The sequence below is a fragment of the Nothobranchius furzeri genome, chromosome 7 (assembly GCF_043380555.1).
Source record: "Nothobranchius furzeri strain GRZ-AD chromosome 7, NfurGRZ-RIMD1, whole genome shotgun sequence".
NCBI lineage: Eukaryota > Metazoa > Chordata > Actinopteri > Cyprinodontiformes > Nothobranchiidae > Nothobranchius > Nothobranchius furzeri.
The window spans coordinates 64,093,689-64,112,218 of record NC_091747.1 but is presented as its reverse complement, the minus strand read 5'-3'; the positions used below and the strand labels follow the sequence as shown (position 1 = coordinate 64,112,218).

The 18,530-nt window shown below is 46.1% G+C and overlaps 1 protein-coding gene across 7 annotated transcripts in view; it reads right to left on the bottom strand.

The window, feature by feature from the left end:
- Positions 1-8,099: 8,099 nt before the first annotated feature.
- rreb1a (ras responsive element binding protein 1a) overlaps positions 8,100-18,530 on the bottom strand; it is a 50,971-nt gene continuing 40,540 nt past the window's right edge. For all 7 annotated transcript variants that reach the window (XM_070553525.1, XM_070553526.1, XM_054736164.2 and 4 more), the window contains 8 exons: positions 16,924-18,517; positions 16,673-16,848; positions 16,389-16,595; positions 11,898-12,059; positions 11,679-11,819; positions 11,427-11,545; positions 10,580-11,237; positions 8,100-8,852 (listed from right to left, as the gene is read on the bottom strand). In XM_070553525.1, the coding sequence (XP_070409626.1) occupies positions 8,305-8,852; positions 10,580-11,237; positions 11,427-11,545; positions 11,679-11,819; positions 11,898-12,059; positions 16,389-16,595; positions 16,673-16,848; positions 16,924-18,517 (3,605 nt within the window). In that variant the 3' untranslated portion in view covers positions 8,100-8,304. The remainder of the gene's footprint in view (positions 8,853-10,579; positions 11,238-11,426; positions 11,546-11,678; positions 11,820-11,897; positions 12,060-16,388; positions 16,596-16,672; positions 16,849-16,923; positions 18,518-18,530) is intronic.

Sequence of the window (18,530 nt, the reverse complement as noted above, 5' to 3'; positions counted from 1 at the left end):
AAACTAACTTGTTTTTATTTGACTATTTTTCTGTCCTGTCTGTTTATTATCTTCCTGCATCTCCTCTCAATCCTAAAGAGAAACTGCTACCTGGGTTCATATATATTCACCTCATGAGTTACCTTTGAACTGCAGTTCTAAAAGATCTACCGACCGCAAAAACAGCAGAGTGCACGCTGCTTGGCGGCCGTATCAGTGATCGGTGCTTAGGCTGTCGCGGTTGAGGATTTCCTCCTGCGGTGATTCAGGGTGGCTTAATATTGCAGTCCTTTTTTTATTGCAGTACTATCTAAACATAATGTTTACACATTTAAAAAAGGTTAAAAATTGCCGTGCCTTCTTTTATAACACTTTACTGAATGCAGATCAAAGGGCAGTAACAACACAGATCGCAGTAACGTTTGTTTGTCCGACAGTCGGCGTCCGACTGAACTTAAAAACAACAAAATTCAGGAGAAGGTTAAACTTTTAAATGCAAATTTGGCTGCAGCATCTAACAAATAAGAAACAAGTCCCCATTTTGTTTAGTTGTTTAAAATCAAGCATAAAAAATTACATGTACCGGGCGCACGCGCGGCGGGGGGGGCGGGCACACTATCATTTCACTTTCACACACACGAATGACGGTGATTTATAGCTCGGTCACGTCCGTGTTACCCACAAGGAAAACCAGCAGGTTAACCATATACGGTTTGAGAGAGAATCTGAGAGGGGAGGCAACATTTGCAGCAACACTGAAAACCCTCTCGGATGGTGCGCTTGTTGCACTAACGCACACGTACCTGCGTGCGACTCTGGCGAGCAAAGGGAATCTCTCCCGGTTGTTGCTCCACCATGTCAGGGGGGTTCTTTAGGGTGGATGCACCCTCCTGCAGGTAGCGAGTGAGCTCCAGCTCGGCTCAAACTCTCTTCGGGACGGTTGCAGGAGCAGTGCTTGTCCGAGACTTCAGCAGGTCTCCGAGCGTTTTTTTTTTTTTTTTTTGCCGCTGGTGGCAGCTCTGTCTCGGCCAAGGACTCTGGCTGCGCAGCAGCTGACGTACTGAAAACCAAAGTGCTCCCAAAGGAGCGAAGTAACGTTTCGTTTTGATACCAGTGCAGCCATCCTTCTCAACATGCATCATTGAGTTGAACCAAGTTCAGTAATCGCGGTGGCGCATGATGCAGTGCGGTGGGCTTCTTCATATTGCGATATTTCATTTTTGCGGTTACCGCGACAGCCCTAATCGGTGCGTCACCGGATGACAAGGTGATGCGCCCCGCTCCACAGCAGCGAAACACATCAAGCGCAAATAAAAGACAGAAAACATTAAAGGAAATGAACCGACATGAACGATCGCGTGTCAGTACCAACGCTCTGGCACAGCGCGTTGCCCCCCCCGAGCGCAGGAGCTTGTCACCTGCTGACAGGCTGCTGTCTTTTCCGAGGACTGCATCTTGCCGGTCATTATCACGTGACAGCGACTAGTCGATGACAGGCATAAAATGTCATGGTGAAGTCGACTAGTTCATACAACCCCTGCTACTGCTCCCCAGAGTGTTCTGCAGCATAATCAGCACGTTCTCTTTGAACTTGATATCAAATTTTCGCCTCCTCTTCGTCTCCGCACGGTTAGTTACCCTCGCGGTCTATCACTGGCAAATCAAAAGTGAGACGATGACACAACCGCCCCCCGTACTTGCTTGTTACCACATTCCACCCGGCCACAATAAGAGACCGGCCATTATTCACCTCCGCCGACTCCGACACCGGCCAAAATTGGAGACCCGGCCTTTAATTGAATACCGGCCTGTATTAGAGGATTTACGGTAATTAAAAAAATTAATACCATCAATTTCAACTTCATTTGGAGGAACAAGCCACACTATATCAAGAAGGATCAAATGGTCAAAGAAATTAAAGACGGAGGCTTAAAAGCAACAGATTTTAATTGCCTTAATGGAAAACTCAAAATCAATTGGCTAAAATCTTGGCTCAAGAACCCAAACGCTTTCTGGAATTCTATCCCAAATCATATATTTAACAAAATGGGTGGTCTAAAATTTTTACTGTATCAGAGTTCCACAAACAAGTACTAACGTATTGGAAGCTGTTGTATGTAAATAATTATTCCCCTCACTCTTCTTTAATTTGGAACAATAGATATACATTACACCAAAATAGGTCACTATTTAATGAAGATTGGATGAATAGAAAAATACGGTCTGTTGTACACTTGATGAAAGATAATGGTGAACTACTAAGGTACGATGAATTTTGTCTTAAATATAACTTTCGCCCTCCTAAATCTGATTTTATGAAATTATTAATAGCGCTTCCTAAAGAGGTGGTTTTCCAGTACAGAAACATTATTCAACACCAACCTATAAATCCACAGTATGGCTCTATCTCCATCCTTATTGATAAAAAGTGTACCAACCAATTTATTAGACGGTGTTTTACTGATCAACTATACCCTTGTTAAGTCAACAAGAACAACAACATTTACAAATTTGGTAAAAGATCCATTATTAAACTAAGAACTCTTTATTTAAAACTTCCTATTCAACCTAAAGTCAAAGAAACACATTTTAAAATTGTAAACAATGTCTATCCCTCTATAAGGAACTTCTCAGAAAACGTTTTAACATTGATGATAATTCCTGTACCTTTTGTGAGAAGGATGTCGAAACAACTGATCATATTTTCTTTGAATGCAACAAGACACGGACATTTTGGAACTGTTTTGAAGACTGGATTCAACCTCAAATTGAAATTCCACATCCCATTTCAAAAGATGATGTCACCTTTGGAACTCTCCTTCAAACTAAGAACCAAGAACTCTGCTGCAGTCTAGTTCTCCGTCTGGCAACACTTTTTATACATAAACAAAAAATACTCAATTCACCCCCTATTTTCAATGCATTTGTAAATGATTTTAATTTGTATCTAAAATCCCTTAAATGTATTAAAGATAACGGATATGAATATATGTATAGACTATTGTGTAATCTTCCTAGAATTGTACAGTATCCCTTGCATTGTTTATTCTTTTTACTCCCCTTTTTACTGCCTGTTCAAATGTCATGTGAATACATTTGCATGCTTGCCTTATTTGTACTGTAAATAAGCTTGTTTTGTAATAAAAAAAAGAGACTTGCATTCATTTTTGCGTTCTTCCGGGGACCCATGACGCGGAAGTAGACTGGCTCCCGACTGGCTTCCGCTTCCGAAAAAAAAAGTTTGTTTTTTTAATTACCAATTTTGCTACCGCCCGTCAGTACAAAGCTGTCTCGTTTCTCATATTTCTAATCATTTACTTCATCAACACGCAGCTGAACGAAGAGCCTTCCCCCAACTCTCTACCTGCAATTCTCAGCAGGCGTGCTCTTTTCGACACAACACCTGTCCAACCCAGAAGGGAGCGCCCCACAAACAACCGGTTTTCAGCGCAGGGGAACGAAGCTTTTAGTGTTTCATAAACCTAGGCAACTGCTCAGGAGGCAGGCTTAGAGGAGGGAAGAAAATAATTCTGTATACGATTAAATGGAAATAACGTTTAGTTTGTGACAACACAGGAGCTAGTGGAGCTTCAGAGTTAGCCACGCGATGTGTTAGCATGCTGCGTTAGCTCGTTTAGCTAAAATTAACAGACAGATAAATCATCTCAGAGATACGGTAGAAATTTATGGATGACATCTTTTCTCTTGATAAGATTAAACATCGGGCAGCTGCAAACCGCAGATCGGTAAGTCGTGTATTCTACTTACTGGAGCTCCAGTCCGTTAACAGGTTCCCGCTGAAACGGAGACCGGAAGTAGAACATAGCCTGCGTATGGCCCCACAGCGCCACCGAGTGGTTACGCAGTTACTCTGATGTTTAATGGTTAAAAAAGATGCCTGCAAGTTGTGTATTATGTGTCTACTGTAGTGCAGCGCAACATTTAGGGAATTTTTTTATAATTTTATTCTGTTTGTAATATGGTAGTTTTTACTCCCATTAATGCTAAAAAATTATATTTTAAAACTCATTCCTGCTCAAGTAAAAAAGTAAAATTTGTTTGTTTTTTATCCAAAATTGCATTTTTTTCTTTAGAGGAAAATAAATGAAATGTGAGTTTAAAAGGTGTGAATGAGGAAGAAGACACCAGTGAGCCACGTAGATTTGCACACCTTTCCTTAACATAATCTTTATTGCTGTTTCTTATTGGGTTGAATACAGAGTTTACATCTCTTGACTTTGTGAAACACTGTCATGTTTTCAAACAGCAGAAAAAGGAGAAACTGATGAGAAATTTACGAGACGATTGTGTATTAATGCTTTCAGATTGAGGTCCAGCACACATGCGAGTCGAACGTCCTCCTCGTCTGGGACTAAAGGTTAAAAAGGTTCCAACTAAAACAGAAACGGGCCAGAATCAGAAGTCTGCTCTCAGCCACGTTTACTGGGCCATGACAAGTTCACAGTCAAGTGCTAAATGTAGTGATTGACAGATCTGAATCATCTTAAAAAGAAAATAATAAATCTGAACATTTGACTCAGGAAATAAGAACATGAAGCAATTCAAAAATGGATTTGAGAAAGACCCTGAGAGCGAGATTATATATAATTTCATATTTATATATGTGTGTGTGTAGCACAGGAAGTGATGGAGAGAAGATGAATCATCCATAACTGGATGGATTAGATTAACATGCAAATAAAAACTAACCTAAGTCACCCTTTAACTGAACACAATGGATTTCACAGTTTATATGTATTTATAATTCATAAAGAAAACAATCTCCACCAAACTAAAAATTAACAGAACCAGAAGACCCAGACAAACAGGATATCTACATAAAGCTTTTAGGTTCAGGGTTCTTATTGCTAGTCTGAGTCACGCCGACCTGCTCTACGGCAAGCCAGTGAGTCCACAAAACAACCCAGCGCTTCCTCACAACACTTCTGCAGCATTAATGTGAGATTTAATACATGGCTTCTTCTCAAGTCACACACGCACACGGGATCCAAATAAATACGGTTTAAAAAAGTCCATGTGCATTCGAATGGAAGTCCAGTATTTGTATGGCCACACACACACACACACACACACACACACACACACACACACAGCGGGCACAGATCTCTAGAAGCATCGAGACTAAAACAGAGAAAGGGCCGGTTCTAATCCACGACCGCCGCCGAGGCTCGTCGGTGTTAGCTAACATTTGTCTTGTTTTGCCTCCAAACCAAAAACGATCAAACTCAAAAATGCTCTAAATCGCTGACAAACCCTCGGCTGGTCAAAAGCAAGTTTATGGAGCTAAACGAAGAAACCAGCGCCAGCCCTTAGCTGTGTAGCTTTTTGCCCTGAACATGTTTAACATCGCTACGAAAGTCTCGTATTATTCACTTTTACTGTTGTGGTGAGGCTCAAGCGTATAGCAGAGAGCTTCAGTCACAGAGCGCTAATCGTAGCTAGCAGTCGTTAGATCGCTAACTGTACCAGTGAAGCTAACGTAAACGGTCAAGACAAACGTGAATTACCGTTTATTCATCTTACTGCTCAATGAACATGTCCTGCTACGATTCTAAGTAAATATGTTCAGATCGGACGTTAACACGAAACCTGCTTTCTGCTGTGATTTACTTTTAATCAGTTTTTATTTCAAAGGAGACTTTGAATGTGAAGGCCCCGCCCACAACGAACCACTTCCTGTCCACACAAATAATCTGTTGGCTCCACCTTCAAGAGTCCTGGTACTAGCACTACTATGCCGCTTCGTACATTTTAAACATCATTTCTACATTTACTAAAATATCTTCATCCAGATTATTCTGACCTACATGCTGAAACCCCGCCCCCTGCAGCTGGTTGGTGGGGGTGTACGATTCCATGTTTACAGCAACAGGGGGAAGCGAGAAACGGAAAAACGGCGTCGTAGTTTGTGTTTCTACTACTTAATCCAAGAGCGATCCTTCCTGAAAAATCTGGTATCCAACCAGACCCAACCAGATCCAACCAGATCCAACCAGACCCAACCAAATCCAACCAGATCCAACCAGACCCAACCAGATCCAACCAGACCCAACCAGATCCAACCAGACCCAACCAGACCCAACCAGATCCAACCAGATCCAACCAGACCCAACCAGACCCAACCAGATCCAACCAGACCCAACCAGACCCAACCAGATCCAACCAGACCCAACCAGACCCAACCAGACCCAACCAGATCCAACCAGACCCAACCAGATTGATGGATTTTAAAAATCTCAAAAACTGTGATTACAGAAAAAGGTGTTTAAAAGCACCAAAGACCCGTAGCTGAGCGTTAACCAGTGGGAAGTGGAGCAAACGTTCCTCCTTTGATGTTGCTGTTTGATGTTACTGTGGGCACTACTGCCACCTGGTGGTGTGGAGGAAGTGTCGCACCGTTTCTCCTCAGTGATGGAAGTGGTATTAGTAGAGAGGATAAACAGCTTCTGAAGGCGGTTTAAACATCTGGGTTTGCAGAAAATCATGTTGTAAAACATCTGGGCTGAACCGACCCTTTCTCTCGGCACTGAAGTGCTGGTAGGAGGAGGAGCAGAAGGGCTGGAGGTTAGTGCTGGTCAGAACAGTTCTGACCCGCGGAACAGCAGGAACTTACAGTTCTGATACGAGCCGCTGAGGTTTCATTTGCTTTTGAGGTTATCAGATATAAAACGAGAAAATTATACACGTAGCAAAGTATTCCATTTACCCACACACACACACACACACACACTCCCCACCCCTCAGAACCATCTTCCCATTACCATCGGTACCAGTTGGGTCGGTGTCGGTACAGTTAGCCCTTTGTTGTTTATGTGCAGCTAGTTAACTCGGTTCCCACCGACCTAAACCTGGTAACCCGTACGCGTGTCCTCCAGAGTGGCCTACGGTCTACTTCAGGGACCCGTCTGAGATTAAAGGAGTCTTTTGTTCATTTTTATAGAAACTGATTGTCTCTGAAGCTTCTAATCCCGGACCACAGGCTTGAGTAGAGATGATTCAGAAGAACCTGAAGCTGGTTGGACTGGGACAGGCTGGAACCAACTGGACCACTGATACTAACCCAGTCCAAGGACTGAAGACAAGTAATACTGCCCAGGGAACGCTGGGACACTAACAACTGGATATGTTTGAAGCTAAGCAGCTAGCTGGTGCCGGACCCTCTCTGGTGGGGACTGAGCTAGCGTGTGGACCACTTTCATGGTGAAAGGCAGTAACTTAGCACTTAATGTTCTTCTCAACTAAATCACTCTTCTTTAGCTGCCATTATCCCCACACTCAGCTCTGCTACCTGCATTAGAGGCTACGCTAACGAGTTGGCGCTGGCTAGCTCTGGTTTGGCCCACAGTAGCAAGTCTGCTTTCGAAGGTGCAACCACGTATCAGCGAGGAAGACGTAGATTTAAGGGCGATGCGCAGAGCCGCCCTGACCGGGCGAAGATTCAGTTAAAGAGTCACAGCTGAGGTAAACTGAATGAGTGTTAGTGGCCGGACATGCTAGCATGCTGGTGTCACTGGAATCAAGCTAAGACAACAGTAGGGGGCGACGGTGACACACACACACACACTTTCATTTGTTCAGTTACTTAAGAAACACAAATTCCCCGTCCCACACCTAAATATCACCGATAAATCGCACACATGCAGAAGAATAAACACTCCGCCATGATGGCTGCTTAGCCTCTGTCCATGGGATCAGCCAATCAGAGAGGGTCCTGGGGGTCCATAGTGGGATGGGTCTATTATAACAAACACTATCTTCACCCTTTCAGAGTTCTTCCTCCAAAGGACGAGCAACAAGATCATGGGGAAAGAGGGAGAGATGGTGTGACGACTGCTCCGTTGTTTCCAGTTACTAAACCAGTAGATTCTGTTGCTGGTGGGACCGGCCTGACCCACCACTTCCTCCAGTCCATGGCCAGGTCATAAAGCTGAGGAGGAGCTGGAGAGCATCAAATGTCCAACCAGCGCCTGTTGGACTGAAGGGTTCTGCTCCAAACGTTTGCTTTCATGTCACAGCATCAGAACCTGGCAGCGGTTCTGTGGAGCCTGGCTGGGATTTCCATGTCCATCGGTCTTCAAGTGTCTCCTACGTTGATCATCAAGTCTCCAAACAAAAGATAGAACAATAATAAATCATCTTTTATTGCTGACTTGCTGATTCCCTCAGAAACAGAATCATAAAAAGCTCTAAAAGTCCGATCCAGACGATGCAGATAAAGATCTAGCAGAAACATCTAAGACTAGTAGTAAGGCACTTCAGGGTTCAGCTGGGCTGCTGCTGGCTGCATGGCACTGGGGGCTGGGGTCACTCCACCCCCACCAGGGGGGGCTCTCCGCTGGGGAGGATATGCTCCAGGGGGGGCTTGGTGTAGAGCTCCAGAACTCCTTCAATAAAGCCTTCTGGAGGTCCATCTGCTGCAGCGCCTCCTGCTGGAGAGCTAGAGGAGGGAGGGGGGTCTTTGGAGGAGTCTGCTGGGGTGTCGCTGGTGGAGGTGCTCTTTGAACCAGCAGCTCCATCAGGCCAGTCTGTAGATGTCTGCTGGGCTATGGGTTCAGCTTCTACTGAAGAGGGTGGTGGTGGAGCAGGTTCCTTCACCTCCTCCTCCTTCAGGTCCTCTTCATCCTCCTCCAGCTCCTTGGACCCGGCGGCGGCGCTCCCACACTCACTTTCATTCTCTGAAGGGGGGCAGGTGGAGGTGGGGGTCGGGGAGTCTCCATCCTCGCTGGCGTCGTCGTTGGCGCCGGAGGAGCCGTCAGCGCCACGGGGCCTCAGGTGGATCCGCTGGTGCCGGACCAGACTGTGCTTCAGGGTGAAGGTCCGCTCACAGGTCTGACACTTGTAGGGCCGCTCACCTGAGGAATGAGAAGCACAACACACCTGTCAGTGTCTGTGTGTGTGTGTGTGGGCACATGTGTGTGTGTGTGTGTGTGTGCACACATGTGTGTGTGTGTGTGTGTGAGCACGTGCATGTGTGTGCATGTGTGTGCATGTGTGTGCGCGCACGTGTGGGCATGTGTGTGTGTGTGTGTGTGCATGTGTGTGTGTGTGCATGTGTGTGTGTATGTGTGTGTGTGCATGTGTGTGTGTGCAAGTGTGTGTGTGTGTGTGCACATGTGTGTGTGTGTGTGTGTGCGTGAGCATGTGCATGTGTGTGCATGTGTTGTGTGTGTGTGTGTGCATGTGTGTGTGTATGTGTGTGTGCATGTGTGTGTGTATGTGTGTGTGCATGTGTGTGTGTATGTGTGTGTGCATGTGTGTGTGTGTGTGTGCATGTGTGTGTGCATGTGTGTGTGTGTGTGCATGTGTGTGTGTATGTGTGTGTGCATGTGTGTGTGTGTGTGTGTATGTGTGTGTGCATGTGTGTGTGTATGTGTGTGTGCATGTGTGTGTGTGTGTGCATGTGTGTGTGTGTGCATGTGTGTGTGTATGTGTGTGTGTGCATGTGTGTGTGTGTGTGTGTGTGTGGATCAGGCCCCCACAATGCGGCTCTAAAATTGGTCCAGTTCCACTCTCGTCCACTAGGGGCTGGTGTCAGAAGCGAGCAAATCCTCATTGACTCCCATGTTAAAAATACCAATTTCACAGCAGAAATAAACATGTTTACAGCCTGGTACCAAAACATGTTTTAGGTTTAAATGATCTAGTTTACACTCATGACAACTCTGAGGGGGGTGAATGTTTTTCTCACTCTTCTGTTTAAGTGTATTAAAAGCCTAAAATTCTGTATAATTAATGAGCATCAGACCCACGTGACCACAGAGCTAGCTCCGTGGAAAGGCCTCAGTAGAGCCTCGGTCTGGCCTGGAAACTGTTCCGGGATTTTGAGTCTCTGTGTGTGTGTATTCTTGTTTGGATATTATTTGTGCAATTGTTGGACAAAATGACTTGCTGTGGCATTAATTGCACTAATAGAGCGTCCAAGGAGTCTCCACTTCATTTTTTTCGGTAAGTAAAATTATATTTATGTATTTTAGGTCACTGCCGAGCTGAGCTTAGATTTTAACATGTACTGTTTAACCATGAAATTTAAATGTAATAGGGTAAACACAGTGCATTTAACATAATGCTGCACTTTAGAAAATGGGTTGAAATATAACATGTTGGTGGAGCTGGGTTCCCACTATCGGCTTGTGGAGCTCTCGGAAGGCCGATGTTTTCCACCCGGTTCTCCCCAGCGGTCAGCCCGGCGTATCTCTGACTCAGAAGCTCTGGTGTTGTGCACAGTTAACTCCGGTTGTAGCTAGGTTGCTACCTCTGTTAGCTTTGGGTTAGCTTCAGGTTAGCTTGTAGCTAGTTCGACCGGGTGTCGTCAGTTGATCCCAGCCTTACAGCCCCACCCTCAGCTCCACCTCTCTTCCCTTTTGTGGAATTGTCTGGGCTTGATGGAACCTGTGACACGGTCAAAATGGCGGTGGTAGCCACCTCCCATTTAGCCTCAAAAACGTGTTATTGGAGTCTATGGAAACCCATTGACCATATATGTATGTCGATGGTGTGTATGTGTGTGTGCATCTCTGTGTGTGTGTCGGTGTGTGTGCGTGCATGTGTGCGTGCACGTGTGTGTGTGTGTGTGTGTTACCTGTGTGTGACCTCAGATGTCTGGTCAGGTCCTGCAGGGACCAGAATCTCTTCCCACACTCGTTGCAGATCTTCTTCCTCTTGTCCACCCGTTCTCCTCCCTTCCCTCCTCCCTCCAAACTCTTTGGTTCTGATGCCTCTTCATCGCTCCTCTCCTCCTTCTCCTTCTCCTCCTCCGATTCACCTCTCTCTCCTCCTTCACCTTCCACTACTGTTCCCCCTCCCTCTTCTACCTCCATCTCAGTGTCTATCTCCTCCTCAGCAGTAATGCTCTCCATCACCTCTTCCTTCTCCTCCTCGACTGGTGAAACCTCCTCTGTGGGAGCCGGCGCCTCCTCTAAGAGGTGCGCCCTCTCATGTCGGGCCAGAGTGGTGGCGTAGCGGAAACTCTTCCTGCAGACGCGACATGTGTGTTTGTATTCTGGCTGCTGCTTGTCTGTAGGGCTGCAGGAGGAGGAGGAGGCAGCAGCTGGTTTCTCCTCCGAGCTCTCTGATGGCTCCGGGGGAGTAGAGGACAGAGGTGAGGGGGAGGAGGGTTGCTCTTCTTGTGGGGTGGAGCCCGAGGAGGACGTGGACAGCTTAAAGTCGATGAGCTTTTTGCCAAAGTTCAGGTCCAGACTTTTGTTGCTTTGACAGTCTTCATCATCCATGACCTCCACCTTGAGGAGGAGGAGGAGGAGATCTTTTATTATCACATGACTAACATAACCAAGCTGCTTCTGATCCAGAACCCCGGAGGATCCGTTCAGACCTGAGAAACCATCTGAGGATCAGTGCCAGTGATCAGGATCTGATCCGTGGATCAGCAGCTCCTGATCTCTGGTGATGACCTACTCTCGCAGGGTTACCTTGGTGCCCTGCAGGGCCTGTTTTCCTGCTCCTTTGTTTTCTGGCGCCACCTGCAGGTCAGGATGTTCGGTGGCCTCCTGTTCTCGCTGCTCAGCAGCTGCAACAGCCGAACTGCACGCTGTAGCAGAAACAAAGCATTAGGTTCTGGTTCTGGTTCTGGGAGAAGAGCTACACAACAGCCCAAACTCATAATCTCAGCTGTTGAATACTTTCATGTCAGAATCAATATTCCCGCTGTTTCGTGGACTGACCTTGACTGGGTTTGTGGGTGGGGCTTAGTGGTGAGTTTTGGTTAGAGGCGGTGTTATAAACACAGGGGGCAGGGCCTGGGTCCACGGCACTGCCGGGATCTGGTTTTTCCGGTGTGGTCTGCTCCGTCTCCGACTGGCTCTCTGTAACACACAACAGACCCAACCCAGATAAAGAGGACCATCTGTGGGTTCTGGTTAAAGCGGTGGGGATGTTCTGACCGGCACTCTCAGGCGAGCCCTCGTCGCCATCTTTCTTCATAATAGCACCGTTGCGTCGCAGAGTTCTGTGAGTGACGCCATGTTTGCGCAGCAGGTGGCGCTCACAGTTGGACTTGGTGGAGAAGAAGGCGTCACAGCGAGGACACGGGAATGGCTTCTGACCTGGAGACGAGACAAGAGCAGGATCAGAGCAGGAAACTTTCGCCTGCTGCTTCTGAAAAATAAACATCTTTTATTTAGACTCTTTGATCTCTGCAGCAGGATTTTACAGATTTAAATGTTTAATAAAGCTTTTCTTTCAATTCAAATCAGAAACAGGAAGTTTCAACCGGTCTGACTGATGGGTTAACATCTGTTTCCTATATGTGACTAGTCTCTGATTGGTTAACCTGTTTCCTATATGTGACTAGTCTCTGATTGGTTAACCTGTTTCCTATATGTGACTAGTCTCTGATTGGTTAACCTGTTTCCTACATGCGACTAGTCTCTGATGGGTTAACATCTGTTTCCTATATGTGACTAGTCTCTGATTGGTTAACCTGTTTCCTACATGCGACTAGTCTCTGATGGGTTGGAATGTTTACTATGTGTAACTAGTCTCTGATGGGTTAACATCTGTTTACTACACGTGACTAGTCTCTGATGGGTTGGAATGTTTACTATGTGTAACTAGTCTCTGATGAGTTAACATCTGTTTACTACATGTGACTAGTCTCTGATGGGTTAACATCTGTTTACTACACGTGACTAGTCTCTGATGGGTTAACATGTTTACTGTGTATAACTAGTCTCTGATGGGTCAACCTCTGTTTACTATGTGTAACTAGTCTCTGATGGGTTAACATCTGTTTACTATGTGTGACTAGTCTCTGATGGGTTAACATGATTACTGTGTGTAACTAGTCTCTGATGGGTCAACCTCTGTTTACTATGTGTAACTAGTCTCTGATGGGTTAACATCTGTTTACTATGTGTAACTAGGCTCTGATGGGTCAACCTCTGTTTACTATGTTGAACTAGTCTCCGATGGGTTAACATCTGTTTACTACACGTGACTAGTCTCTGATGGGTTAACATGTTTACTGTGTGTAACTAGTCTCTGATGGGTCAACCTCTGTTTACTATGTGTAACTAGTCTCTGATGGGTCAACCTCTGTTTACTATGTTGAACTAGTCTCTGATGGGTTAACATCTGTTTACTACACGTGACTAGTCTCTGATGGGTTAACATGTTTACTGTGTGTAACTAGTCTCTGATGGGTCAACCTCTGTTTACTATGTGTAACTAGTCTCTGATGGGTTAACATCTGTTTACTATGTGTAACTAGTCTCTGATGGGTCAACCTCTGTTTACTATGTTGAACTAGTCTCCGATGGGTTAACATGATTACTGTGTGTAACTAGTCTCTGATGGGTCAACCTCCGTTTACTACATGTGACTACTCTCTTATGGGTTAACATGTTTACTGTGTGTAACTAGTCTCTGATGGGTTAACATCTGTTTACTATGTGTAACTAGTCTCTGATGGGTTAACATCTGTTTACTATGTGTGACTAGTCTCTGATGGGTTAACATGATTACTGTGTGTAACTAGTCTCTGATGGGTCAACCTCTGTTTACTATGTGTAACTAGTCTCTGATGGGTTAACATCTGTTTACTATGTGTAACTAGTCTCTGATGGGTCAACCTCTGTTTACTATGTGTAACTAGTCTCTGATGGGTCAACCTCTGTTTACTATGTGTAACTAGTCTCTGATGGGTCAACCTCTGTTTACTATGTGTAACTAGTCTCTGATGGGTCAACCTCCGTTTACTATGTGTGACTATTCTCTGATGGGTTAACATCTGTTTACTACATGTGACTACTCTCTTATGGGTTAACATGTTTACTGTGTGTAACTAGTCTCTGATGGGTTAACCCGTTTCCTAAATGCAACTAGTCTCTGATGGGTTAACATGTTTACTGTGTGTAACTAGTCTCTGATGGGTCAACCTCTGTTTACTATGTTGAACTAGTCTCCGATGGGTTAACATGATTACTGTGTGTAACTAGTCTCTGATGGGTCAACCTCCGTTTACTATGTGTGACTATTCTCTGATGGGTTAACATCTGTTTACTACATGTGACTACTCTCTTATGGGTTAACATGCTTACTGTGTGTAACTAGTCTCTGATGGGTTAACCCGTTTCCTAAATGCAACTAGTCTCTGATGGGTTAACATGTTTACTGTGTGTAACTAGTCTCTGATGGGTCAAACTCTGTTTACTATGTGTAACTAGTCTCTGATGGGTTAACATCTGTTTACTATGTGTGACTAGTCTCTGATAGGTTAACCTGTTTCCTACGTGCAACTATTCTCTGATGGGTTAACATGTTTACTGTGTGTAACTAGTCTCTGATGGGTCAACATCTGTTTACTATGTGTGACTAGTCTCTGATGGGTTAACCTGTTTCCTACGTGCAACTAGTCTCTGATGGGTTAACATGTTTACTGTGTGTAACTAGTCTGATGGGTCAACATCTGTTTACTATGTGTGACTAGTCTCTTATGGGTTAACCTGTTTCCTACATGCGACTACTCTCTGATGGGTTAACATGTTTACTATGTGTGACTAGTCTCTGATGGCTTAACCTGTTTCCTACATGCGACTAGTCTCTGATTGGTTAACATGTTTACTATGTGTGACTAGTCTCTTATGGCTTAACCTGTTTCCTACATGCGACTAGTCTCTGATGGGTTAACATCTGTTTACTATGTGTGACTAGTCTCTGATGGGTTAACATCTGTTTGCTACATGCGACTAGTCTCTGATGGGTTAACATCTGTTTACTATGTGTGACTAGTCTCTGAAGGGTTAACATCTGTTTCCTACATGCGACTAGTCTCTGATGGGTTAACATCTGTTGCTACATGCGACTAGTCTTTGATGGGTTAACATCTGTTTACTATGTGTGACTAGTCTCTGATGGGTTAACATCTGTTTCCTACATGCGACTAGTCTCTGAAGGGTTAACATCTGTTTACTATGTGTGACTAGTCTCTGAAGGGTTAACATCTGTTTCCTACATGCGACTAGTCTCTGATGGGTTAACATCTGTTGCTACATGCGACTAGTCTTTGATGGGTTAACATCTGTTTACTATGTGTGACTAGTCTCTGATGGGTTAACATGTTTACTGTGTGTAACTTGTCTCTGATGGGTTAACCTGTTTTCTACGTGCGACTAGTCTCTGGGGGGTCAACCCCTGTTTACTATGTGTAACTAGTCTCTGATGGGTTAACATCTGTTTACTACATGTAACTAGTCTCTGATGGGTTAACATGTTTTCTACATGCGACTAGTCTCTGATGGGTAAACCTCTGTTTACTGTGTGCAATTAGTCTGATGGGTTAACATGTTTACTGTGTGTAACTAGTCTATGATGGGTTAACATCTGTTTACTTATTTAACTAGTCTCTGATGGGTTAACCTGTTTTCTACATGCGACTAGTCTCTGATGGGTAAACCTCTGTTTACTGTGTGCAATTAGTCTCTAATGGGTTAACATGTTTACTTTGTGTAACTAGTCTATGATGGGTTAACATCTGTTTACTACATGCGACAAGTCTCTGGGGGGTCAACCTCTGTTTACTATGTTGAACTAGTCTCTGATGGGTCAACCTCTGTTTACTATGTGTAACTAGTCTCTGATGGGTCAACCTCTGTTTACTGTGTGTAACTAGTCTATGATGGGTTAACATCTGTTTACTATGTTGAACTAGTCTCTGATGGGTCAACCTCTGTTTACTATGTGTAACTAGTCTCTGATGGGTCAACCTCGGTTTACTGTGTGTAACTAGTCTATGATGGGTTAACATCTGTTTACTATGTTGAACTAGTCTCTGATGGGTCAACCTCTGTTTACTATGTGTAACTAGTCTCTGATGGGTCAACCTCTGTTTACTGTGTGTAACTAGTCTATGATGGGTTAACATCTGTTTACTACATGCGACAAGTCTCTGATGGGTCAACCTCTGTTTACTATGTTGAACTAGTCTCTGATGGGTCAACCTCTGTTTACTATGTGTAACTAGTCTCTGATGGGTCAACCTCTGTTTACTGTGTGTAACTAGTCTATGATGGGTTAACATCTGTTTACTACATGCGACAAGTCTCTGGGGGGTCAACCTCTGTTTACTATGGTGAACTAGTCTCTGATGGGTCAACCTCTGTTTACTATGTGTAACTAGTCTCTGATGGTCAACCTCTGTTTACTATGTGTGACTAGTCTCTGATGGATTAACATGTTTACTATGTGTAACTAGTCTCTGATGGATTAACATGTTTACTATGTGTAACTAGTCTCTGATGGATTAACATGTTTACTATGTGTAACTAGTCTCTGATGGTTTCCAACATAGGTTTAGTATGTGTAACTAGTTTCTGGTGGGTTAACATGTTTACTACATGTAACTAATCCCTGATGTAGAAAAGGTGTCTTGGTACCTGTGTGGGTCAGCATGTGTCTCTGCAGAGAGCTCATCCAGGGAAAGACTCGGGGACAGAAGGGACAGGTCATCTTCTGGACTGAGTTGGAGTAGGCATTCTTTTTCCCTTTGGGCTGAGAACCGGTCACGGCCATTGCAGGTGGTTTCCCCTCCTCCTTCACTCTTACCTCCTTCTCTGTTCCGTTGTCTCCTGCTTTTTCTGTGTCTGCAGAAATGGAAGTGGTCCAAGTGAAGCTGAAGCTCATTGTGTGTCTCCACCCTTTCTGTCTGTCTCTGTCTCACCTCTCTTTGCTACCAGCTCCGTGCTGGTCTGCAGGTAGGTGCTGAACTTGTTGGTGTCTGTGGTGGCGAGCATCTTCTCCACGCTAGCGAACTCTCCGCTGGATTCCAGGTCGATGTTGCTGCTCAACAGCTTCTCCTTTGCTACCAGAGCTGCCGGCTTCTTCCTCGACCGTCTTCTGTTAGGAGAAGAACAATCAGACGTGACAGCTGTTTGCAGCTGCAGTAAACATGAACAGGTGGAAATCTCATACCTGGAGGATCCGTCAGACGCATCTTCGCTCGCCACATCCTGGAGGGCGGAGGGTCCAGGAGCCTCAGCAGCTGAATCCGTCTGACAGGAGGCTCCTGGCGGCGGTTTTCCCTCCAGCAGGCTCTGAGCTGTAGACACAGAGCTGATGATCTGAGCGATGGAGGCCAGAGGAGCCAGCTCCTTCACGGAAGGTGGAGATGATGTGGAAGCAGGTTTGGGCAGCAGAGGCTTGAGGCGGGGGGCTCGAGCTGAGGTGGTGTGAGTGGAGGAAGAGGGAAGCTGGTAGCAGCCCAGCGGTGGGTGAGACTGCAGAGGCGGGAAGACACTGGCTATCGTCTCATCCTTTAGCAAAGTGGACTCTGTAACGGCACCATCTTTCTCTTCCCCACCCAGATCCCGGCGCTGCCGCTTGCTAGGGATGGATAGGTCGATTGGCTGGTCGAGGGAGGAACAGTCAAAGCTGGGGGAGGAGCTCTCAGATTTGATGTAGGGAGTTCCAACCTGAGCGCAGGGGCCTCGACCTTTAGATGAGAAGTCCAGAGGCTGGTCCAGTTCTACAGGATAACCCGGTTCCTCCACCTTCGGCGTTCGGAGCACCTGACCTGGGTGACTGATCCCGTTCAGTGCCACCTGATTAACCAGGGAAGGGCGAGTGGTGGTGCCAGTGGAGGTAGGCATGAGTGTGGCGATGTGGTCCTCAATCTCCCGCTCCTGGACCTCTGGATGTTGCTTCAGCAGGTGGTGAATGCAGTTCCGTTTAGCCAGAAAGGCGGCGCCGCAGCGGCGGCACTCAAACGGTTTCCTCTGGCAGCCGTTGTGCGTGCGCAGGTGGATTTGCAGGGCGCGGTACGATTTCAGGTCCTCGCCACAGAACCGGCAGGTGGTCTCAGCCCCAGTGCAGCTGGTCTCCGTGTCTTGGGTTGTCGCTGTGATCGACACCGCCATGCTGGCGGTAGTGGTTGAGGTGACATATTTGATGTTCTTTTCGATGTCCTTCCTGGAAGTCTTGGCATGTTTCTTCCTGAGGTGGCGCTCGCAGTTGGCCTTGACAGTGAAGGGGTAATGGCAGACGCGGCACACATATGGCCGCTCACCGCTGTGTGTACGAAGATGGCGGATCAGCGTTGCTTTGTCCGGTGCCACGTAGTCGCAGATGTTGCACTGATGGGGAAGCGTGCCAAGATGAAAGCGCATGTGGGCCTGCAGGACTCCGGAGAAGGCAAACACCTGATCACACGACCGGCACGGGAAAGAGCCCTTCACCCCGCCACTGCTATTTATGCCCGCTTTGGTTCCCACCTTCCTGATGCTAAGCCCCGCCTCCTCCTGAACAGCTGTGGTGGCAGCAGGTGGTGAATCAGACAGCGGCGTGTCCCCCATACACTCTGCATCCATCTGAGCTCCGCCCCCTACCAAGGAGGAGGAATTTTTGAGGAGGGTGTGGGGAGGAGGGGGGAGGCTGGGGCTGATGCAGCCTAGGGAGGCCTGCTGGGAGCTCTGCAGAGGGGGGGGCGTGGTTGTTGTGAGGCTGGAGCGGGGGCTGATGGGAGGTTTGGGCTTTAAAGGAGGCATGGCCTTCTGACCCATAACCAGACCTGGAGGGGACAA